Source organism: Trifolium pratense, linkage group LG1, assembly GCF_020283565.1.
Source record: "Trifolium pratense cultivar HEN17-A07 linkage group LG1, ARS_RC_1.1, whole genome shotgun sequence".
Classification (NCBI taxonomy): Eukaryota; Viridiplantae; Streptophyta; class Magnoliopsida; order Fabales; family Fabaceae; genus Trifolium; species Trifolium pratense.
Window position 1 is genome coordinate 40156032 of NC_060059.1, and position 18956 is coordinate 40174987.

Consider the following 18956-nt stretch of genomic DNA (forward strand, 5'->3'; position numbering starts at 1 on the left):
ATGTTCAGAGCTGAGCATCGGTCGGTTTCGGTCGGGTTCGGATCAAAAATCACTAAATCGATAAAAATCGCAACCATTTAATTTGGACCCAATTCTGATCGTCTATATCTCCGGTTTGTTCGGGTTCGGGTCATACGGGTGGCGGATTGAACGAGTCGGTTATTACGGGTTAGATCGAAACTTTGTTTACATCTAAAACTCCTTCATTCTCCAAAAATTCCTAATTTTCGAATAGTTTAATACCTCGTACACAATGCAACAAAAGATAGACGAAGTAAATTAAAAAACAAAGAGGGTTAGATGTGATTACTTTCTTTCAATATGTAGATCTAATTAGCAATTTATGTGAATAATTTTAAGTTGCTCACTGTTTACGTCAAAAAAATGTATCAAAATTGCAAATGTCTAGTGTCCCTATTATTAGTAATTTTATAGATTAAACTGATCAATAAAAACCGTATTCAATGACTAAATTAATTACATAAAAACTGACTTGACGATAAAAATAACAAAAAATAAATAATATTTGTGACTATATTTATAATTTTGATTTCAAAAATAACTAATATAAAGAATATTTGTGCAATATCAAATAGTAGTAGTACACCACTAAAAATGAAATGAAGCTAAATTCCATCTTGTGCCATCAATGAGGAAAGGACCAAAAATGAAATGAAAAAAAAAATGTAGTTAGATGCAGTAATTACTAATTAGATTATAGAGGCTTCCCCAAAGGAAACATGGCCCGTCTAAAGGGCACACTCATTATTTTCTCCCTTTATAACACCACAAAATAATCACAAGGGTTTCTCTGTCTCTCAATGGTCCTATTACTGAAAAAATATGACACTACTTTTAGATTGAATCAAGTTGCATGATGTAATAATATTAACATATTCTGGGGACCATCTTTGTTGCATTGCATTCAGCATGGTTGTATCTTGTAAGTGAGTGTGTGGTGGGGGACCTTTCTGGCACTATTGAGAGGATATCTAAATTCTCAACAAAATTTACCATCACTTTTGCTGTACACTTACACAAAAGCTAAGTATAAAAATTGTAAAATTATAAATAGAGGGCATATGAATTTTGGAAGCTTGTGTAAAAATGAAGCAATTTTTTTAGGGAATTATTGTCGTACGCCGGTTACAAAATTAATCGATGTGACTTTCTTATACCGGCTGTTTTTATAATCGATGTTGCGAGCGTTTCTTTACGTTGGTTATCACTACGATTGATGTACAAAGATTTTGTGCATTATACATTTGTGATTGTGATCTTCCTTTTTAACTTGTAGATTTGTTTTTCGAAACTCTTAAAATGCTCATTTTCTCCGTTTGCGCATACATCCACCGCTCCTTGTGTGTTTGCGATTTTGTTGATTCGAGACTTTGGTGAAAGCAAGTGGAAAAGAAATTAAGAGGTGAATCTTTTGGAAAGCATATATATAAAACATTTTTTTTTACGAAATATATAAAACATATTTGTTTACAACCAATACATACAATTTAAGTCAGTAATTTCGAAATTTTCTACGATGCATGCATCAAAACTCAAAAGAAACTAATTCTTTTACTAGAAAAAAGAAAGTAATTCTAAATTTTTCTTCATGAATTTTTTTGTCCTAAACAATTTGTCTTGTCTTTTAATAAAATTTATTAACCATTTGAGTCCAATATATTGATTACTTTTGGCCATATATATAGTATATAGCAACATACACTTTAAGATGTATTTAATAATTTTTTACTATTAACTATGGTTCTAAGAGAAAGAGACATTAGTAGTTTAAACTTCGGTCACAAAATAAGTAAAATATGATAAAAATTAGTCTCACTAAAAATCAAACTCAAATTCCCCTAAACAATTAGTCATATAAAAAACTCGTATATCTCGTTTGCCATTAAAAAATGATCCAGCTCAGCTGCAAGTGCTTTTGGAAATTAAGCTGTCCTTAGAAAACCTTTTGCTCTAAGGATGTCCACAAAATAAAATATATAATCATAGTTGTTGACTAATCACCATGGTTAGGAGGGAAAAAAAACGTGTGATTGAAATAGAGATATCTTTACATCTTTTGCTTTCCTATTTTTTCCACTAGCTTTTTGACCATCAATCTTAATTTAGTTTAACCTTTAGTTTATCATGTAATCTAGTTTCACTTTTTTATATGCATGATTTTCCTTTGTCAAAATAAATTAATCTTTTATATTCAACATATAATTCACTTTGGCTAAAGACAAAAGAAGAAAAAATTGTACTCTCTCCTATTTTTTTCACCGTTGAATTGAACTAGAGACATATATCTTTCACCTCCTAACTGAACAAATTGATCCATTGAACAAAGACTTGCTCCATCTAGGAAAGTTGTACTTGGTAAAATTAATATATATTGATTCAAAAAAAATTATGAATATATAACTAGAATGATTATTAATACATTATTGTTCCATGCATGCAGAAATTACTGACATTGCCGACATTGATTCCTCCTTGTCGTCCTAATGTTACGGTCAAGAAATCAAAATTGTAATCGAGTACAAATATTAAAACACGAGGGACACACAGCACTTGATAAAAATTATTAAGGTGAAATAATAATATATGTAAGTTATATAACATAATGAAATATTATTTAATAGTAGAAATGTCATGTCAAGTGCACCTATAAGAATCGGAACAAACCAATTACCACCTATATCATCGCCGGCATAACCATGAAAAAGATCATTAAAAAGGCATGTGCCGTTATTAAAACATTATAAAGTTTTTGAAGAAATAAAACATTATAAAGTTGATGACTCCCACGAAGAATTTGATCGTCAGGTCGCTCGACCTAGGGGCAGAACAAAGAAAACCGATAAGAAAGAAAACTTTATCCATTTCAACTCATAAGAAATACGGCAAAAAGACATATAATATAGGAAAAAGGGTTAATATCTTTGTATATATAATCACTAATCATATATTATATCAACAATACATAAAAGAACTAATGCTATGCTACATGTTGACCCAAGTGATAAATGATTTAGAATCCTTAAAGCAAATATCTTCAGAAATTTATTTCCCAACTCTTACAAAAACATTCTGTTAAAAGTGGTGAATCTAGCATGTGTGCCAAATTTGTCATCTGATTAAGATTAGTGGTAAATCTACCATATTTCAATAATATGTGTACCAAAATGTTCATCAAATATTTTATCCACTCAACAACTAATTATGGTCCCAACAAATTAAGATTAGTGATAAATCTACCATATTTAAATAATACGTGTACTGGACTATTCACCAAATATTTTATCCACTCAACAACTTTTTTTTTTTTTTTTTGATAATCAAAATTTGTATTAATAAGGAGGAGTATAAGGAGTACTCAAATTCTTACAATACAAATAAAAACCCTTAGATATTAAGAATACATTCTAAGGAATTAGCACACCAATCAGAATACAAGAAAGTGCTAAATCTACCCGAACGGCCTATGAACCAAAGCCAAGAAATGAGTTTAATTTGATCTACTAACAAATCCAAATATGCTATAGCTCCCCTAAAAACAATGTTGTTTCTTAACTTCCAAGCACACCACGTTGTCGCGAGCCAAATCAAATGTTTTACTTTTAATCCCCTTTTAGATTTCACAATATCTCCAAAGAAATTGAAGTGCTTCCACTCCACATCATAATGATAAAAAGCACATCCCAACCAATTAAAAATTCTTCTCCAAACTTGTTGCATAAAATGACATTTGAAAAAGAGATGTGGACAGTCCTCTACCTCATTGAAACAAAAAACACAAGGTAACTCATGTAGATTATTTAAAATACCTCTAGAAGCAAGGACTGCTCTTGTAGGTAATTTCTCGAGTAGCAATCTCCAGCCAAAGACACCTACTTTTGAAGGTATATCATTTTCCCAAAGAGACTGCAAAGTTGTTAACACCGAAGGGTTTAAACCCTGCATAACTCTCCCATCCATCATCAAAGAATAAGCAGATTTTACATAAAATTGTCCAGAACTTTCCGGTATCCATCTCCATTTATCCTTGCTTTCTCCCACCAGCGCCACATCAAGAAGTAAATGTTGCAGACCCTGCAATTCCTCCTCTTCATTTGCCGTTAATTCACCACACCAAGACCAACACCACTGTCTATTTGTGTTATTACCAATCAGCCGCTTAGCTACCTCAACATTAGGATCAGATTCCTTACAAAATAAATTATGGTCCATGGCAATGGGGTAGACAATAGCTTTAGTGCATGAGTATTTATGACAAGCACTTTTCTTCTTTTTAAAATGAGATGATACCCCATTTCAAAGAAGAACAAAAACATTTAAACTTTCCCTCTCCAAAAATACCATGAAACTCAAATATGAAACTTTCAAATATAAAACCTTTCTTTTTACTATTAGATCAAATTCTTTAAATTCTCTTCTTTTTGAATGAAGACGAGTGGAGAACAAGTAATGTTATTGCCTTTGATGATAGCTCAAGCTAACAACAAAAAAGTTTTAATCCAACGATGGTATTTAACACTTTGAGAAACACAAATATACAACTAAATGAGATGAAATATATATGAATAAAAGAATTCAATATCAAAAGGAGATACCTCTTTTAAATATTGCCAAACAAGAAGTCGTTTATGTCTTAAGCCCGGACCCATAAAATTGAACATTTGTTAACCTAATAAAGCAAATTCAATAATTTAAGGGTCATTTCAATTAATCAAAACATCATTTCATTGAAATATAATCATTAGTCCTCCCCTTAATAACACTTTCCATCCCTTTAGTTAGCATATTTCCCATCCAAATACTATTACTATAGAGCTAAAAATAACTACCATAGGAAATGTCTTGTTCCACTAGCATACATAAAGATTACACATAAAGTTTCCCCCACACCCAATTAACTAACCCCTAAAATTCCTTCACTAACATAACTTGCAAAATACATATTCTAAATGTTACTTCAAAAAACCAATATTGTCTTTCAACCCCATTAACTGCTTTTTCTTTTTCCTTCCACTATGGTTCTTGGTCAAACTAGATCGAATCTCGCAAAATTACAATGTCACCCTGATTTTGTTACGGTCCACTGTCAATCCAAACATGCACTAAGCATCGCTCCAAGCCGCAAAAACCGGAAAGTGCGGCATTGAGATAGTACTACTAGAAGGAAACCAAGAACCAACATTAGTAACAATAGGACTCAAATTTTTTGACCCAATTGGAGGTTTTGGAAAAAGCATAGTGGGGCCAGTACTTTTGTTGTCAGGGCTGCATTCTCTTGAGCTACTTAAACTAGTCACAAGTGAAGATGAATTTGAAAAATGAGTCCTTTTCATCTTGTTAGTGGAATCATCATCTACCAAAACTTGGCTAGATCCTCCTACTGAATCAATCCCAATGATATCTTGTAGGGACATAGAAAAATTTCCAAACTTTACAGTTTTTTGGTCACATGTATTTGACTCTTGTTGTGGGGACTGATTCCAATTATTTGTTTCATTGTTGTTCACAGCTTCAATTTCTTCACCATTTGTGATTTGGTTTGTTACAACAACATTGTTGCTACATTCTTTGGCCTCAGGTTTTGGTTCTTCACAATCCTTAATTTTTTTCGTTGTTCTTCTAGCATGTTCCCCGACAAGAAGGGTGTTGCTAGCCATGATTTTTTCGACATTGTATTTAGACATGTCGAAGTTTGTGACTGCGTTTAGGCCACGGAATTTGATTGCAGCTACATCATATGATTCGGCTGCTTCCTCTTGTGTGCCTGAATTTTTTTTTACCCGATTCAAAAAACATTACAAAACAATTCACCGACACATAGACACAAATAATAATTATAAAGATACAATTAATTAACTACGTGTCACTGTCAAACATGTGTCAGACACTAGACACACTTTCAAGCCGAGTCTTGAGAGTACAGCCTTAGAAATTTAAAGTAATTTGTTGCATTAAAAGAAAACTACTAAGCCTTAATTATTAATTTTAAAACTAAGTTATTGTGTTGTAATTTGAATGCTAAAAATGGTGTATTTTGGAAGGACTTACTGAATGTGCCAAGATAAAGGTCCCTATTTCCTGCAACTCTGCCTATCCTTGCTTGCCATCTACCATGTTGGTGGTGCCTGCATAACAAAACATTGAAAAGTAAAGTTAGCTCATATTTTGTTTTCTACTTTATAGAGAAAAAAAAGGAACAATAGGAATTGCATAAAGAACCTTGTCACCCCTCTATACATTGATGCACCCCTAGAAAATCCACTACTCTTTCTGCAAACCAACAAAAAAAAAACTTAGTATTATCATATCATTAAACACATCAATAATTGACAACTTTTAGCAACACAATAATGAGACTGAAGACATATTGTGGTCCTAGAGAAAAAATTTATTCTAAGAAAAAAACATTTAGTCTCTGAAAAAATAATAAACCGCAATAACTTAGTTCCTACTTGAACATTAAGAACTAAGTTGTCCCAGCTTATTTGTCTCAGAGACTAAAAGTTACTTTTATTCTTCTCATCGACTAAATTAGATTTTGTTATGCGATTATTCTCAAGGTCCACAACGGGTTTTCACTCTAATAATTGACAAGTTAACCGGTGTCTATACCTTCTCAAGTGAGCAACATATTCCTGCCTATTCATGTTATTCATTTCTTCAAGTTCAATTTGGTATTTTTCAAGCTGCCAAAGAGAATAAAAGAAAATTAGACTCCAAGGTACAAATCTAGTGAAAATTACGTCTGTTCTCGAGAGTATTTGAAAATACATCACTTATGAAATTACGTCTTACAATGTCACGAAACGTACCGGGAAGTTTATATGTGTTGAAGGACCCCAATACTTAAGAGCAGCAAGATCATAAGCTCTTGCAGCTTTCTCTTCCAAATCATAACCACCTTTAGTAAAAATTTCATAACCAAAATTTTACCACATATATCAATTATAATGGGAAAAGGGTGTTTGAAAAAATAGGTCTATGATATAGGATATAGTACTTACCCAAATAAACTGTGATGTACAATGATTTGTTGATTTGTCATCCATAATGTGAACATGTGACATGTTAGTAGACAAAGTTCAGAATAATAGACCAAAATTTTCAGATGTAAAATTAAAGTGTACTTATTTCAAATAAAAAATAATGTGAAATTGTTTATGAATTTTTGGTTACTAACCTTGTCTTCCTTTCCTTGTTTGTCCTTCCTTCTTGCAACTGTTATCCCATAAATGTGCTTCATATCTACCAGTCCATCTATGTCTAATATAAATAACAAAAAAAATAAAAAGTCACTAAAAAATTGAAGTGGAAAAAAAATGCTTGTAAAAGTATAACCATCCTTTTAAAAATTGGACCGGAGATTGATCCAGTAAGACCGTCGGATGAATATTCAATTGATTTAGTCATAAGTTGAATTAGATGACAAATAAATAATTAATAAAGTAAAGGAGTACTTAATAATTTCAACCAGGTTCAACCAGACTGCAATGTAACCGGATCAAATCGATCCTCCGATTTTTTGAAAGTGGAACTAACTAACCAACTAACCTTGTAACTCCTCTGAACTGAGAAGTTCTCTGTCCAAATGTATCAATAGATTTCCTATGAACAGGTTGCTTTTTTCCAACTTTACCATGACCTCTCTTTTTAGCTTCAACAACCATAGAATCATTTCCAGAAGATGAAATCTGAGTTGGAACAGTAACACAACTTGATTGTGAACCAGGACTCATTGAAAGGGTTAGAGATTGTAACTCTCCACAACCATTAACTGTTCCAACAGAACCATCATCAACAACATTATTATTCACTTGATGATGATGTTGTTCCAAAGAATAATCTCTAGGAGCCACAAAGTTCTTGAAGCAAAAAATGTTTTCTTCCTTGTTTTCTTCTTGTTCTAACAATGGTGCTTGTTGATACATTCCATGACATGCAAGTTCTGAATAATATGAAGAATGATCTTGCTGTTCAACATTGTTGTTATAGTAAATGCTGTCTAAGCTTAAAGCCATTGTTTCTCTTTCATGTCCTTCATACTCATGATGTGTTTCCATTGTTGCACCACCTAGGAAATCCTCTAGTTTTGGAGGCATCATCACTAAAACAATCATAAAGATAAAATTTTCAAAAGGGTCATAATAAACATTTAGAATGCATATTTAGAACATGTTTAAACTAGCTTATTTGAACTTATCTACCTTTATAAAAAAACACCTGTCTATAAACTGTTTTCACAGCTTATTTTCATAATTTGTTTTCAGCTTATTTTCATAATGCTCAGGCATAGCTATATCAAAAACAAGTTATATAACTAAGACATTAGACTCAAGTGGTTAATGAACTTCAATAAAACTCAAGTTCGATTCCTAGGTGAAACAATTTCTTAGCCAAGTTTTACTTACCTCGCGAGTTCGGTCGCTACTGACCGAACTCTGAATTACTAGGTCTTGGGAGGATTAACACAAAATTATATATATATATATATAAAAAAAGGAAATTTTTTAATGCATATTTAGTCTTGCATGGAGCTTATCTACCATCATAAAACATTTGTGCATAAGCCGTTTTGATAAGCTGTTTTCAGCTTATTTTCATAAACTCTATATAACTAATAAAAATAACTTATTTTGAGTAAAGAAAGAAAATAAAGATTGAAAGAGACTAACCATGTGATTGTGATCTAGTGAGAGCTTCTTCCATGATGCAAAGTGAACCATCAGAGTTAAGTGGCATCATAGATAAAGAAGAATGAAAGGAATTACTGTTTTGTCCAACACCATAACACATTGAAGGTGACATGTAGAAGTTAGAGGGAACAACAGCAGAAGAAGAAACTTGGTTATCATGATGATAGTAATGATGATGATTATTAGGATTATGAGAAAGGTCAGACTCAGAAGTAATCTCTCCCATTTGGTAAGGTGAGAGAGAAAATCCTAACCAGTTATGATTGTTTCCATCATCACTAGTGTTGCTATCATTCATCATGGACTTCATCTTCTTCTTGGTTCTAAGTCAATGATTAGGTGTGACAAGTTAATATAATCACTTTTACAAAACCAGATTATGTAACTTGGTTTTTTTGTTGCTTAGCTAGAACTAGAACAATCTTTTTCTCATACCAACCAAAATCTCTATCTAGTCTTAGCCTATTTAATAAGCAAAGAGAATGAGTTTGTTACTATACAAAATGAAAAACTTGGGGGAGTATACACTTCATTCCATAGGGATCTGTGTACACATATATGAGAAAGATTTTTTAATTTTAATTTTAATTTTAATTTTTAAAATATTTATAAAGTTAATACTCTGTCCCACACTTTATTTTTATCCTTATATAATGTAAAACCAGAAACAACGTTTAAAACCAAATATGGTAAGATGAGAAAATATGAATAAACTATTTTTGAAAAATTGAATGTTACTCTAACCATGGCAAAGTCTAAGGTGCAAAAGTGAGTTAAGTTGTGCAACATGCACAAGTTATCGAAAATACTATAACGAATACGAATTTTACAAAATTTACCGTCGGATAGAAAGTTTATATCGTATAGATCATCCATAAATTTTTTAAAAAAAATTAAAAATCATTTGATATGTTATTGAGACCCGTCAAAATTAACGGTTTATGGATTTTTATTCAATACCGTTAATCTTGATGGGTCTCAATAACATATCAAATGATTTTCAAAAAAATTAAAAAAATTTATGGATGATCTAAACAATATAAACTTTCTATCCAACGGTGAATTTTGTAAAATTCGTATTCGTTATAAAAATATCAAACACTTGTGCACCATGCACCACTTAATCAAGTGGTGCATGTTAGACAAAGCCCTCTAACCATTCCATTTTAAATGATCTAGTGTGATCAAATATACTATTTTTTTGGTCTATAATTATAATCACTCTTTTTCAAATTCCTAATGTATTTATTATTATTTTTTTAAACATAATCTTACTTTGCATTAGAATATAAAAAGTCAATCAATCATTAGTTGGCTTAGTGATATTGGCGATGAACTTAAATAGAAGGCGACTGGAATCACTTGATGTCAGAACTGACCTCTGAATCAGATTAAATTAAACTGATGATAAAAGTAAAAAAAAAGTATAGAAAATCAACTATAAATACATATTTTCACCAACGACGATCTGTTTGTTTGGAAAGAAAGAAAGAAAGTGGAAAGGAAGAAAAATACGAAAACCGATGAATGAATTTGAACTAAAACCAAACGATTAGTAATTGTAATATCCAAAAATACATATTAATTAAACTATTAATTTTTTTAATATGTGAGAAAAATATCAACATGAGCTTATAATAAAGGATTGAAAGATTATTTACATATCTTGTTTTCACTGTATTTTTATACAAATAAAAAATAATAATTATTGTATAATATACTAAAGGCTAAACTTTATTCTTTTCAATGTATTATATTTTTTTTTTCATTTTAATTCCTTAACTAATGTTCCGGAGCACTAGTTACTACTCCCTTCGATCTTTAATATAAGAGATTTATTTTTTAAATACATTAAAAAATTGATATATTTAAATTATATTATAAATTAAATACATTCATTTTTTTAATGTATCTAAAAAGTTAACTTCTTGTATTAAAAACTAAATTGAGTAGTTAACAAGACTCTTATTATAAAATACTAAAGGAGAAAATACTAGTATTATATATATGTAGTGTGGTAGTAGCTGAATCTAGTGACATGAATAATGCTAGCAACACACTCTTTAATAAACACACTCCAACACACTCTTTTTTATTGGTTGAAATTCACATGAATCCTATAAAAAAATGTGAACCCATATAACTTTTATGAGACCCATATAAATTTTAACCAATAAAAGAAAAGAAAGTATATTGAAGTGTGTTTGTTAAAGAATGTGTTGCTAGCACTCCTCCCAGTGACATATAGTAGTGTGATGTTAAGATAAGAAATATCCGAAGAATCTATTATAGTACTGTAGTATCTTATTTTTTACCGTGAGAAAGAGAAGAGAACTTTGGAATGCATAGGGGTTAATAAGATTTGACATGCAGCAGCAGCAGCAAAGACGTACCTGCTCATCTAGTCATTTCATATACAGTACTTCACTCTGTGCCATTCTGCAAACTTTTAAAGCATCTTTATTTTTCTTTAGATATCTACTCTATGATATTTCATATTTGCACCGCCTGTGTTACCACAAAAATATTTCCACCGCCTCATATAATTATTAATTATTTCACTTTTATATAAAGGTTCAAATGTCCCCTCAAATTTGATAATTATTTGATTTTAACTTTTTGACTTTTTAAATTGAACTATAGTAAAATTTAGAGTTAAAATCAAATAATTAAAATAATTAAAAAAAAAAATTATAAGCAAATATATTATAATGGAGTACAAGATATACTCAATCTCTTATAGTTCAAAGCAACTTATTATATGTTTTGGATATAATTCATAGGATCAGAACATCAATCGATAAAAGAAAAACAAGAATTGCGAACAAATCTATCACTAAACCACATTCAAGAGGTAGCTTTAATATCATCCAAAAAGAAAGAGGCATTCGGAGTAGCTTTAACCACATCTAAAATTTAACAAATGTGAAATTTAATCAAGATATTAAAACAACATTTAAATTTTTATACAAATGTTATGTTACTTTTTATTTCTTATGCGATACCTAAGACAACTAAATCAGAGTCAATCATCATTAAATCAACTAATAATTGGTCTATTAAGACACTTATTAACATATTTTAATTTATTTAAGTGTAAAAAAGTCAGACTAATGATCAAACAAATGAGACAATATTTGATCACAAGATTTGGTAAGATATTTTAATAATATGTATGAGATATTGAGATCATAAATTCAAACAACATTGACAATATTTTAAATAAAAAATAACACTAATACTAGTAAAAAAAAGTTTATATTTTAAATACACTGTCTGATGTATCTGATCATGACCAAATATATGATATATTAGTTTCTGTGTATTTTAAATTAGAAAAAAAAATTCTTCTATTAAAGATAGGATGTAGTAACCAACAATAAATTGGTCCAAGCGGTAAGAGTATTGGTCCTCTTAAGTATGTGGTCAGAGGTTCGATTCCTGACTCATGCGTATGGAGAAAATTTGATTGGGAAAGCATAACTCACCTTGTATGCCCCACAAGTTTCCCGATAAAAATTAGTCATTACTAACGTTGGTGAAAACATCGTGTCAATATCATGGTAAAAAAAAATTTGGATGTAGTATACAATTATATAGCAGACCTCTTGTTAGAAATGGTGAAAGAGTTTGGGCATGGGATATGATTGTTTGTTGGACTTGGAGCAGGGGGCTTCGAATTTCAGACTTGATAACATAATTCGTGTTGGTGTGTGTGACATTGCAAACTGGCAAAATTAGTCAACGTATGATTTCACGTCCAAAAAGAAATGAGAAAAGGAAAATGCTATTTAGGACTTTTTTCTTTTAAATCTTAAAATGCTAATAATTAGAACTCTTGAGTACTAGTTATGAAAATTGCAAACATCCTCGTATAATTTTATATGAAAAAATTATAAACTCTCTTAAACATGCGTAATTAGAGATAGAAAAAAAAATCATATATGCAGGTATCTGCGGATAAAATCTGTCACGGATACGTGACATAACTACTCAATCTATCAAATACAAGAAAAAAATAGATTGAAATTGAGAGTTTTGCGATGAAGAACTCAAATTAACTCTATAAATTTTAAATAACTTTTTTTAATGGTAAATATTATAATATTTTTCAATTGAAATTTTTTCGAAATAAAGGTTTGTCAAAAAAAGAAAAGTCAAAAGACCACAAAACAATGAGTACTAAAAATACTCGAAACAAATAAAAAAGAAATAATCACTAGGAAGGAAAAACAAATCAACAAATAGAAAAGGATGAGCAGAGAGCTAGAAAGCAACTCAATGCTATCAGTACAAAACAAATCAACCAACCCCAAACTGAGATCATAGGGGCACCCAGCCACATGCAAGGAGTTTCAAAGGGCGGACCGCCCCCAAGACCACACAAAGAGAGACATTGAGGCATGTCAATCACACAAAACTCTACTGACATCAAGAAAGGACGGGCTCTATCACCCACTCATAAATCATAATGGGAGCAAAGATTGCCAAAACTCTTAGAATAGAACTATTGCCAATAAGAGAACTGAATCATATCCATCCATTGCTCCACATCTATTGTCTTGCCGGAAAAAAAAAAGACTATTTTGATCGAGCCTTCCCGATGGACCACAAAACATCATGCAAAACCAAAACCAAACCTATCATAATCCTAGTTCTAACCCCTAAATCTACAAAGATGAAAAATAATCCCGTCAATCTTAAGGTAAAACTAGCTCCCGACATAACCATCTATAAACCTTATACCATACTCCACAATAACATTACACCTAAAGAGATTATGTGGGGTAAGTACCTTATTTTGGAGAAGTTGTAATGAGAAAACTAAAAGTATACTTTTGAGGCTTTGGCTAAAATGAAAGAGTGAGACGAGCACCACTCGTCAATATCTTGATAACGAAAATAAATTTTACAAAATCTACCGTTAGATTGAAAGTTTATATCATATAGATCATTTATATAAATTTTTAGAAAAATTAAACATCGTTTGATATGTTATTGAGACTCATCAAGATTAGCGATTTATGAATTTTTACAAAATACCGTTTAAAATGAATTATAATTTTCAATGTTACAATCATTACAAGTCATTTTTTGTTTTTTAGTCATACTCAACATTAAATTATTGATGGAGGATGAAGATTCATTTGAGATTGAATTTGATTATGAAAATTGTCATATAGTCTTATATATGCCATGCATTACTACTCCGTATAAATAATGAAAGTGTTTTATGTCTCCCTTTGTCACACCTTATATATAATATGTTAAACACTGAATGAATAAGTTTCTGACATTATTATTAACGAAAAAGACAAACTAACTAGGAAGACAAACGCACTGTTCAGATGCACAGAACAATTGAACAAGCCACACATATACGGATTCCAGGACTCACTCACTCATCATCAACCATGCATGATGCATGACCCTCCAAGGACATAATTCGAATATAAAATTAGTCGGGAGAGGATCCTTTCCATTGAAAAGTGAATCCAGTGAAATCCTAACCATATGTTGTTTTTTTTTTTTTGTAAATTGACTATAATGTAAAAAAAGAAATGGAAGGTCAAGATCAAGACATTAATCCCTCTAATGAAAATAATACTGGAGAAGATCCATTCCCAAAATTAGTCTGTTATTGCTCAATGACTAGTACAAAAGAAGTAAATTACTATATTGCTCCTTCAAATTATAAAATTAGATTTTAGTATTTTAAATACAATAATTTAGTTTTTTATTTTTCAAATAATTTAGTTCTTTAATTATATCATAGAAAAGCACATTTTGTTTGTTTTTGAGTTTAGCACTGCAATTTTAAGAAATGAGAATAAGAGTGAGAGTGGAGGATAAAAAAAATTCAAAGTCCAACATAACGTACCTTTTACGGTGAGGAAATATCTTATATATAAAGAAATTTTAATATTTATTACTTTATTTGATCTTAAATATAATTAAAAAATGTCAAAGAAAATTATTGTATTTAGCTTAAAATCTAAATCAAATGTATCAATTTTGTTCGATTAATTTTAGTTTATGACTAGAGTAATATGATTCACCGTAAACTATAGTACTTGAGAATGTTTAAGACTAATGACGAGTGACGACATACACCGTTTCTCAGAAGTAGATCAGGTTAATGCTCCTCTTCAATTTCACGATTGAGATGATGACTTAATTGATTTCAATTAAAATATGTAGTTCGCATTGAACCAATTTCAATCATGTCATCATCTTAGCTGTAACGAAGAAGAGATCGAGTCATATTTTTTACTCATTGTTAGAAAAAGTAAAAAGAAAAAGTAGATTTTGATATCACTCTCCTTGATGCCTACCTAACTGAGAAATTTCAGGAACTGTAAAGTAAGAGATGTTACGCCTGCTACCCCTGCCTGCATATATGTTTGGCCATTAGAATTCAAATGTTCTTATGTCATGCAAATTGGTCTACAACCTTTTCCTTATCTAGTTCTCACACTCTCTCTCCTCATTATGTCCCCTTCATTTGATGCAAAAAACTGGACTTTTTGAACTCAAAATTCAATCCAACTATTCTTCCAATTACTACATTACATTACACTCTCATCATCTTCTAATCTAATCTATAGTAGCAGTACTATTTTTCACTCTTTCTGAGTCATGAGTCATGACCCCCCCGGTTATGAAATGTCAAAATCCAAGCTTCTATGTCATGTCACAATCACCTTAGATTCTTACTCTTTTGGCTTATCAAGGTAATGCATCTTTTTCTATTTTTATTCTTTCTTATTTTCTTGTTGTAGTGAGGACAGATTTGAAAAGCTCATAGACAAATTAAATTGGTACGTTATTTCTGCTCTTTGAATTAATCTTTTATCTGCCTTCTGGTCTTAATGTACGTTATCACAAATGCATGTCCCATAGGGCCATACTTATCACAAATACATGCCCTAATAAAAGAAAAATACAATGATAGAAGGAAAACCCTAAAGTGGGCATAATTAAAACTTCATTTTATCAACAAATCAATTAAGGCGCGAGTTTGGAGGGAAGGGAGGGGGAGAAATAATTAAGGGTGTAATATAATTGAATCGGTTTGAACATTTTTTGGTCGAAAAAAGAATCGATGAACTCTCTATTGGTTCAGTTCGGTTGATCAGTTTGCGATACTTTTATTTTTCCTAAATATTATATTCATCTATGTATTATCTGCTATAATTATTTTAAACAATACATTTCATATAATGAAGTTTTAACGAGAGCAAACAAATGAAGCTTCTAACAATAAATCTATATTTTTTTAATGAATCAGACGAGTCGAATTATATATAAATTATAGGCTTAATTAGTAAAATAGTCCCTTAAAGACATTTTTGGTTTCAGATTGGTCCCTTAAAGAAAAAAAAAGTCCGAATAGGTCCCTTAAAGAAAAAAAGGTCTGAATAGGTCCCTTAAAGACATTTCCGTTAATCAGTTTGGTCCCTAAAAAAATGTCCAAATAGGATCAAACTGATTAACGGAGATGTCTTTAAGGAACCAATGTGAAACAAAAAATATTTTTAAGGGATCATTTTACTAATTAAGCCTAAATTATATATATAATCAATATAATTACATATGGATGAAAAATAAGGGGCAACAAACTGCGTCGCTAAATTTTTTTAGATGACAAAATCAGTCCTCCTAAAACCACATTTATTAATCTAGGAGACACAATATTACTATGCATCGCTTTTTGAATTCTTTCAAGAAGATCCACAATAAAATGAAATTTTTAACGGGCATACAAATTTGAGATAAATTTCGCTATTAATAGAGAACTTTAACACGCTATGCTAATTTTCTTTAAAATTTGGAAGCAGATTCTCTCTCTCATGTCACATTACCGTGGGAGTATTACTTTCCCATCAAACTAATTAAGCTATTAGGGTTAAATATGATTTTATCCTTATAGTTTTATAGAATTTTTGTTTTAGTCTTAGAAGTTTGTTTTCATATTTTTTTGTTCATGAAGTTTTTTCATTCAAGGTTTTTAGTCCCTACTTTTCATTCAACTCGTGAATATCATTCGAAATTTTAAATTTTTTTCTGCGGTCATGTTTAGTAGTACATTATATGAATCTATGTTTCAAAAGTTTAATTCTTTTAACAAGAAATAAATTAAATATTAATTTTTTAGTTTTTTCCACATAAAAGTTCATAAATAATTCATCTTATGTTAAAAAAATAAATTTTTATTTAAGATGTTCTTATAATATTATAAAAATGAATATAAAAGATCATTAAAAAATGTGAAAGTATACAATAGTTTGATTAAAAGTATGGACTAAAAACCTTGAGTGAAGAAACTTGATGGACTAAAAAGTGTGAAAACAAACTTCAACGACTAAAACGAAAATTATGTGAAACTACAGGACTAAAAATTATGAAAACAAACTTTAGGGACTAAAACGAAAATTCTATAAAATCATAGGGATTAAAAAATGTAAAAACAGACGTCAGAGACTAAAATAAAAATTTTGTAAAACTATAGAGACTAAAAATATATTTAACCCTTCAATTTATTTTTTTTCTAACAATTCAATCATAACAAAAACAAATGACGGGCTGAATAAAAAGAACAATTCAGTCCGATAAAATTTTAAAAAGCAAGAGTATAAAAAGAACAAATTAATAACATAAACTAAAACTACTTATATCAAATACTCCCACATGTAACAAAAGAAAAAGTTTAGAGTGGAAATGAATCCTCTCATATACTCCCTACGAACAAGAGTATAAATCCTCACATCCTAACAAAAGAAAAAAGTTTAATCATGTGTAAATTATACTCATTTTATTCATAAATATAAGAAAATGTTCATTTTATGGATAGACTGAAAGAATAATGTATGATGTATCTAACTTATGAGAAACGATCCTCTCAAATTTTTTTCTTCAAGTTTTTTCAATTGTTACATCTTAACAATTGACCAACTTTTCTCCATTTTTTTAATTAAAATATGGGTCTTGCTAGGAAGACTCTTTAAACATTTTATTTAAAAAAAATTTATTCAAAAAGTTAAATGCAATATATTCCAATGCGTTGACTTTATGCTTTTCGAAAAAATTATATAAAAAGTTTATTATTTAAGATCTTAAAGAATACCTCAAAGTCAATATTTGCCTTAAAATATTATCATACGTTTATAATTTAATGATCTAAATACCCACATTATTTACTCAATTTTTTTCTAATAAAGTGAATCCTTTTTTCTAGTACATGAGAGGAGGATTCATTTCCACTCTAAAGTCTAAACTCTCTTTATAGTAATCCGTGGCAAGCTAAGTCAACGAAAGTGTGATTAGAATAAAAAATAATTAGTGCACGCATTATTAGTTAAATAATTAAGGAGCATAACTAAAAGAAAATATGCACCTAAAAAAATATATTATTTAAAAGTGTAAATCTCACTTATTTTAAAAGAGTTTGTTTATTACTTCCTCCGTGCCTAATTATAAGAACCATTTATAAAAAATATTATTTTTAAGAGTGAATTTTTTTTTTTTGACAATAAGAGAGTGAAATTTTTAGTTATTAGGCTACTTAAAAAAAACACTAACAATTAAATTAATTGATTTAAGTGGTAAAAAATTTAAATTCTTTAAACCAATTAGATAAACTTTTATGGATAAATAAAATTTAGTTAGAATGAGGTAAGATTTCTTCTTCTTTTTTTCAAAACTAGTATTTGGCTCATTAGATCGTCTAATCTGATTTAGAAGTTAGTTCTGACATTAAGTGATTTTAACCTCTTTTGATTGTAGTTATAGGGGATTAAACTCTGATATTCCCTATTAAGATCAACATCAATCACCATTAGGCCAATTACTATCATATTTTATATACACTGCATATTACTCCCTCCGATCTTTAATATAAAAAAAATTAATTTTTAGATTCATGAAATATTTAATATATTTGGTCTAAAAAATGGACCAAATATATTAATCATTCCATTAATTTAGAGAGCAAAATTTTTATTATAGTATAAGGGTAGAGGGAGTAGTATTCCATAGAGATTATTAATTACTAGTACTATGGTTAAATGGCATAAAAAAAAAAAGAAGGTGGTGAAACAATTTGATGAGTTGATAGGAGTAGCTAGTAGCTGGCAACGTATCTAGTGATGATGAAGGTGATATGACACCGCATGCAGTGCCCAAATAAGCCTTCCCTACGGCCCCCCGGCCCAGCATATTCAGCACGTAGCACTCAGAGAATTA

At 30.0% G+C, this 18956-nt stretch overlaps 1 protein-coding gene across 1 annotated transcript; it reads right to left on the minus strand.

The window, feature by feature from the left end:
- Positions 1–4719: 4719 nt before the first annotated feature.
- LOC123917359 (AP2-like ethylene-responsive transcription factor ANT) lies at positions 4720–9217 on the minus strand. The gene is made up of 9 exons (XM_045969056.1): positions 8691–9217; positions 7570–8122; positions 7199–7281; positions 7023–7031; positions 6831–6919; positions 6631–6704; positions 6238–6288; positions 6067–6143; positions 4720–5782 (listed from the first exon to the last, which is right to left on the minus strand). The coding sequence occupies exons 1-9, from the start codon at positions 9019–9021 to the stop codon at positions 5121–5123; spliced, it is 1929 nt and encodes a 642-aa protein (XP_045825012.1). The 5' UTR covers positions 9022–9217; the 3' UTR covers positions 4720–5120.
- Between the last annotated feature and the right edge of the window lie 9739 nt (positions 9218–18956).

Excerpts from the sequence above, each read along its gene's own strand:
- LOC123917359 (XM_045969056.1), bottom strand. The coding sequence starts at position 9,021 with ATGAAGTCCATGATGAATGATAGCAACACTAGTGATGATGGAAACAAT. Across the intron at positions 7,282-7,569 it reads CAGTTCAGAGGAGTTACAAG|ACATAGATGGACTGGTAGAT; the intron begins GTTAGTTGGTTA and ends TATTTATATTAG. Across the intron at positions 6,705-6,830 it reads CAACACATATAAACTTCCCG|CTTGAAAAATACCAAATTGA; the intron begins GTACGTTTCGTG and ends TCTCTTTGGCAG.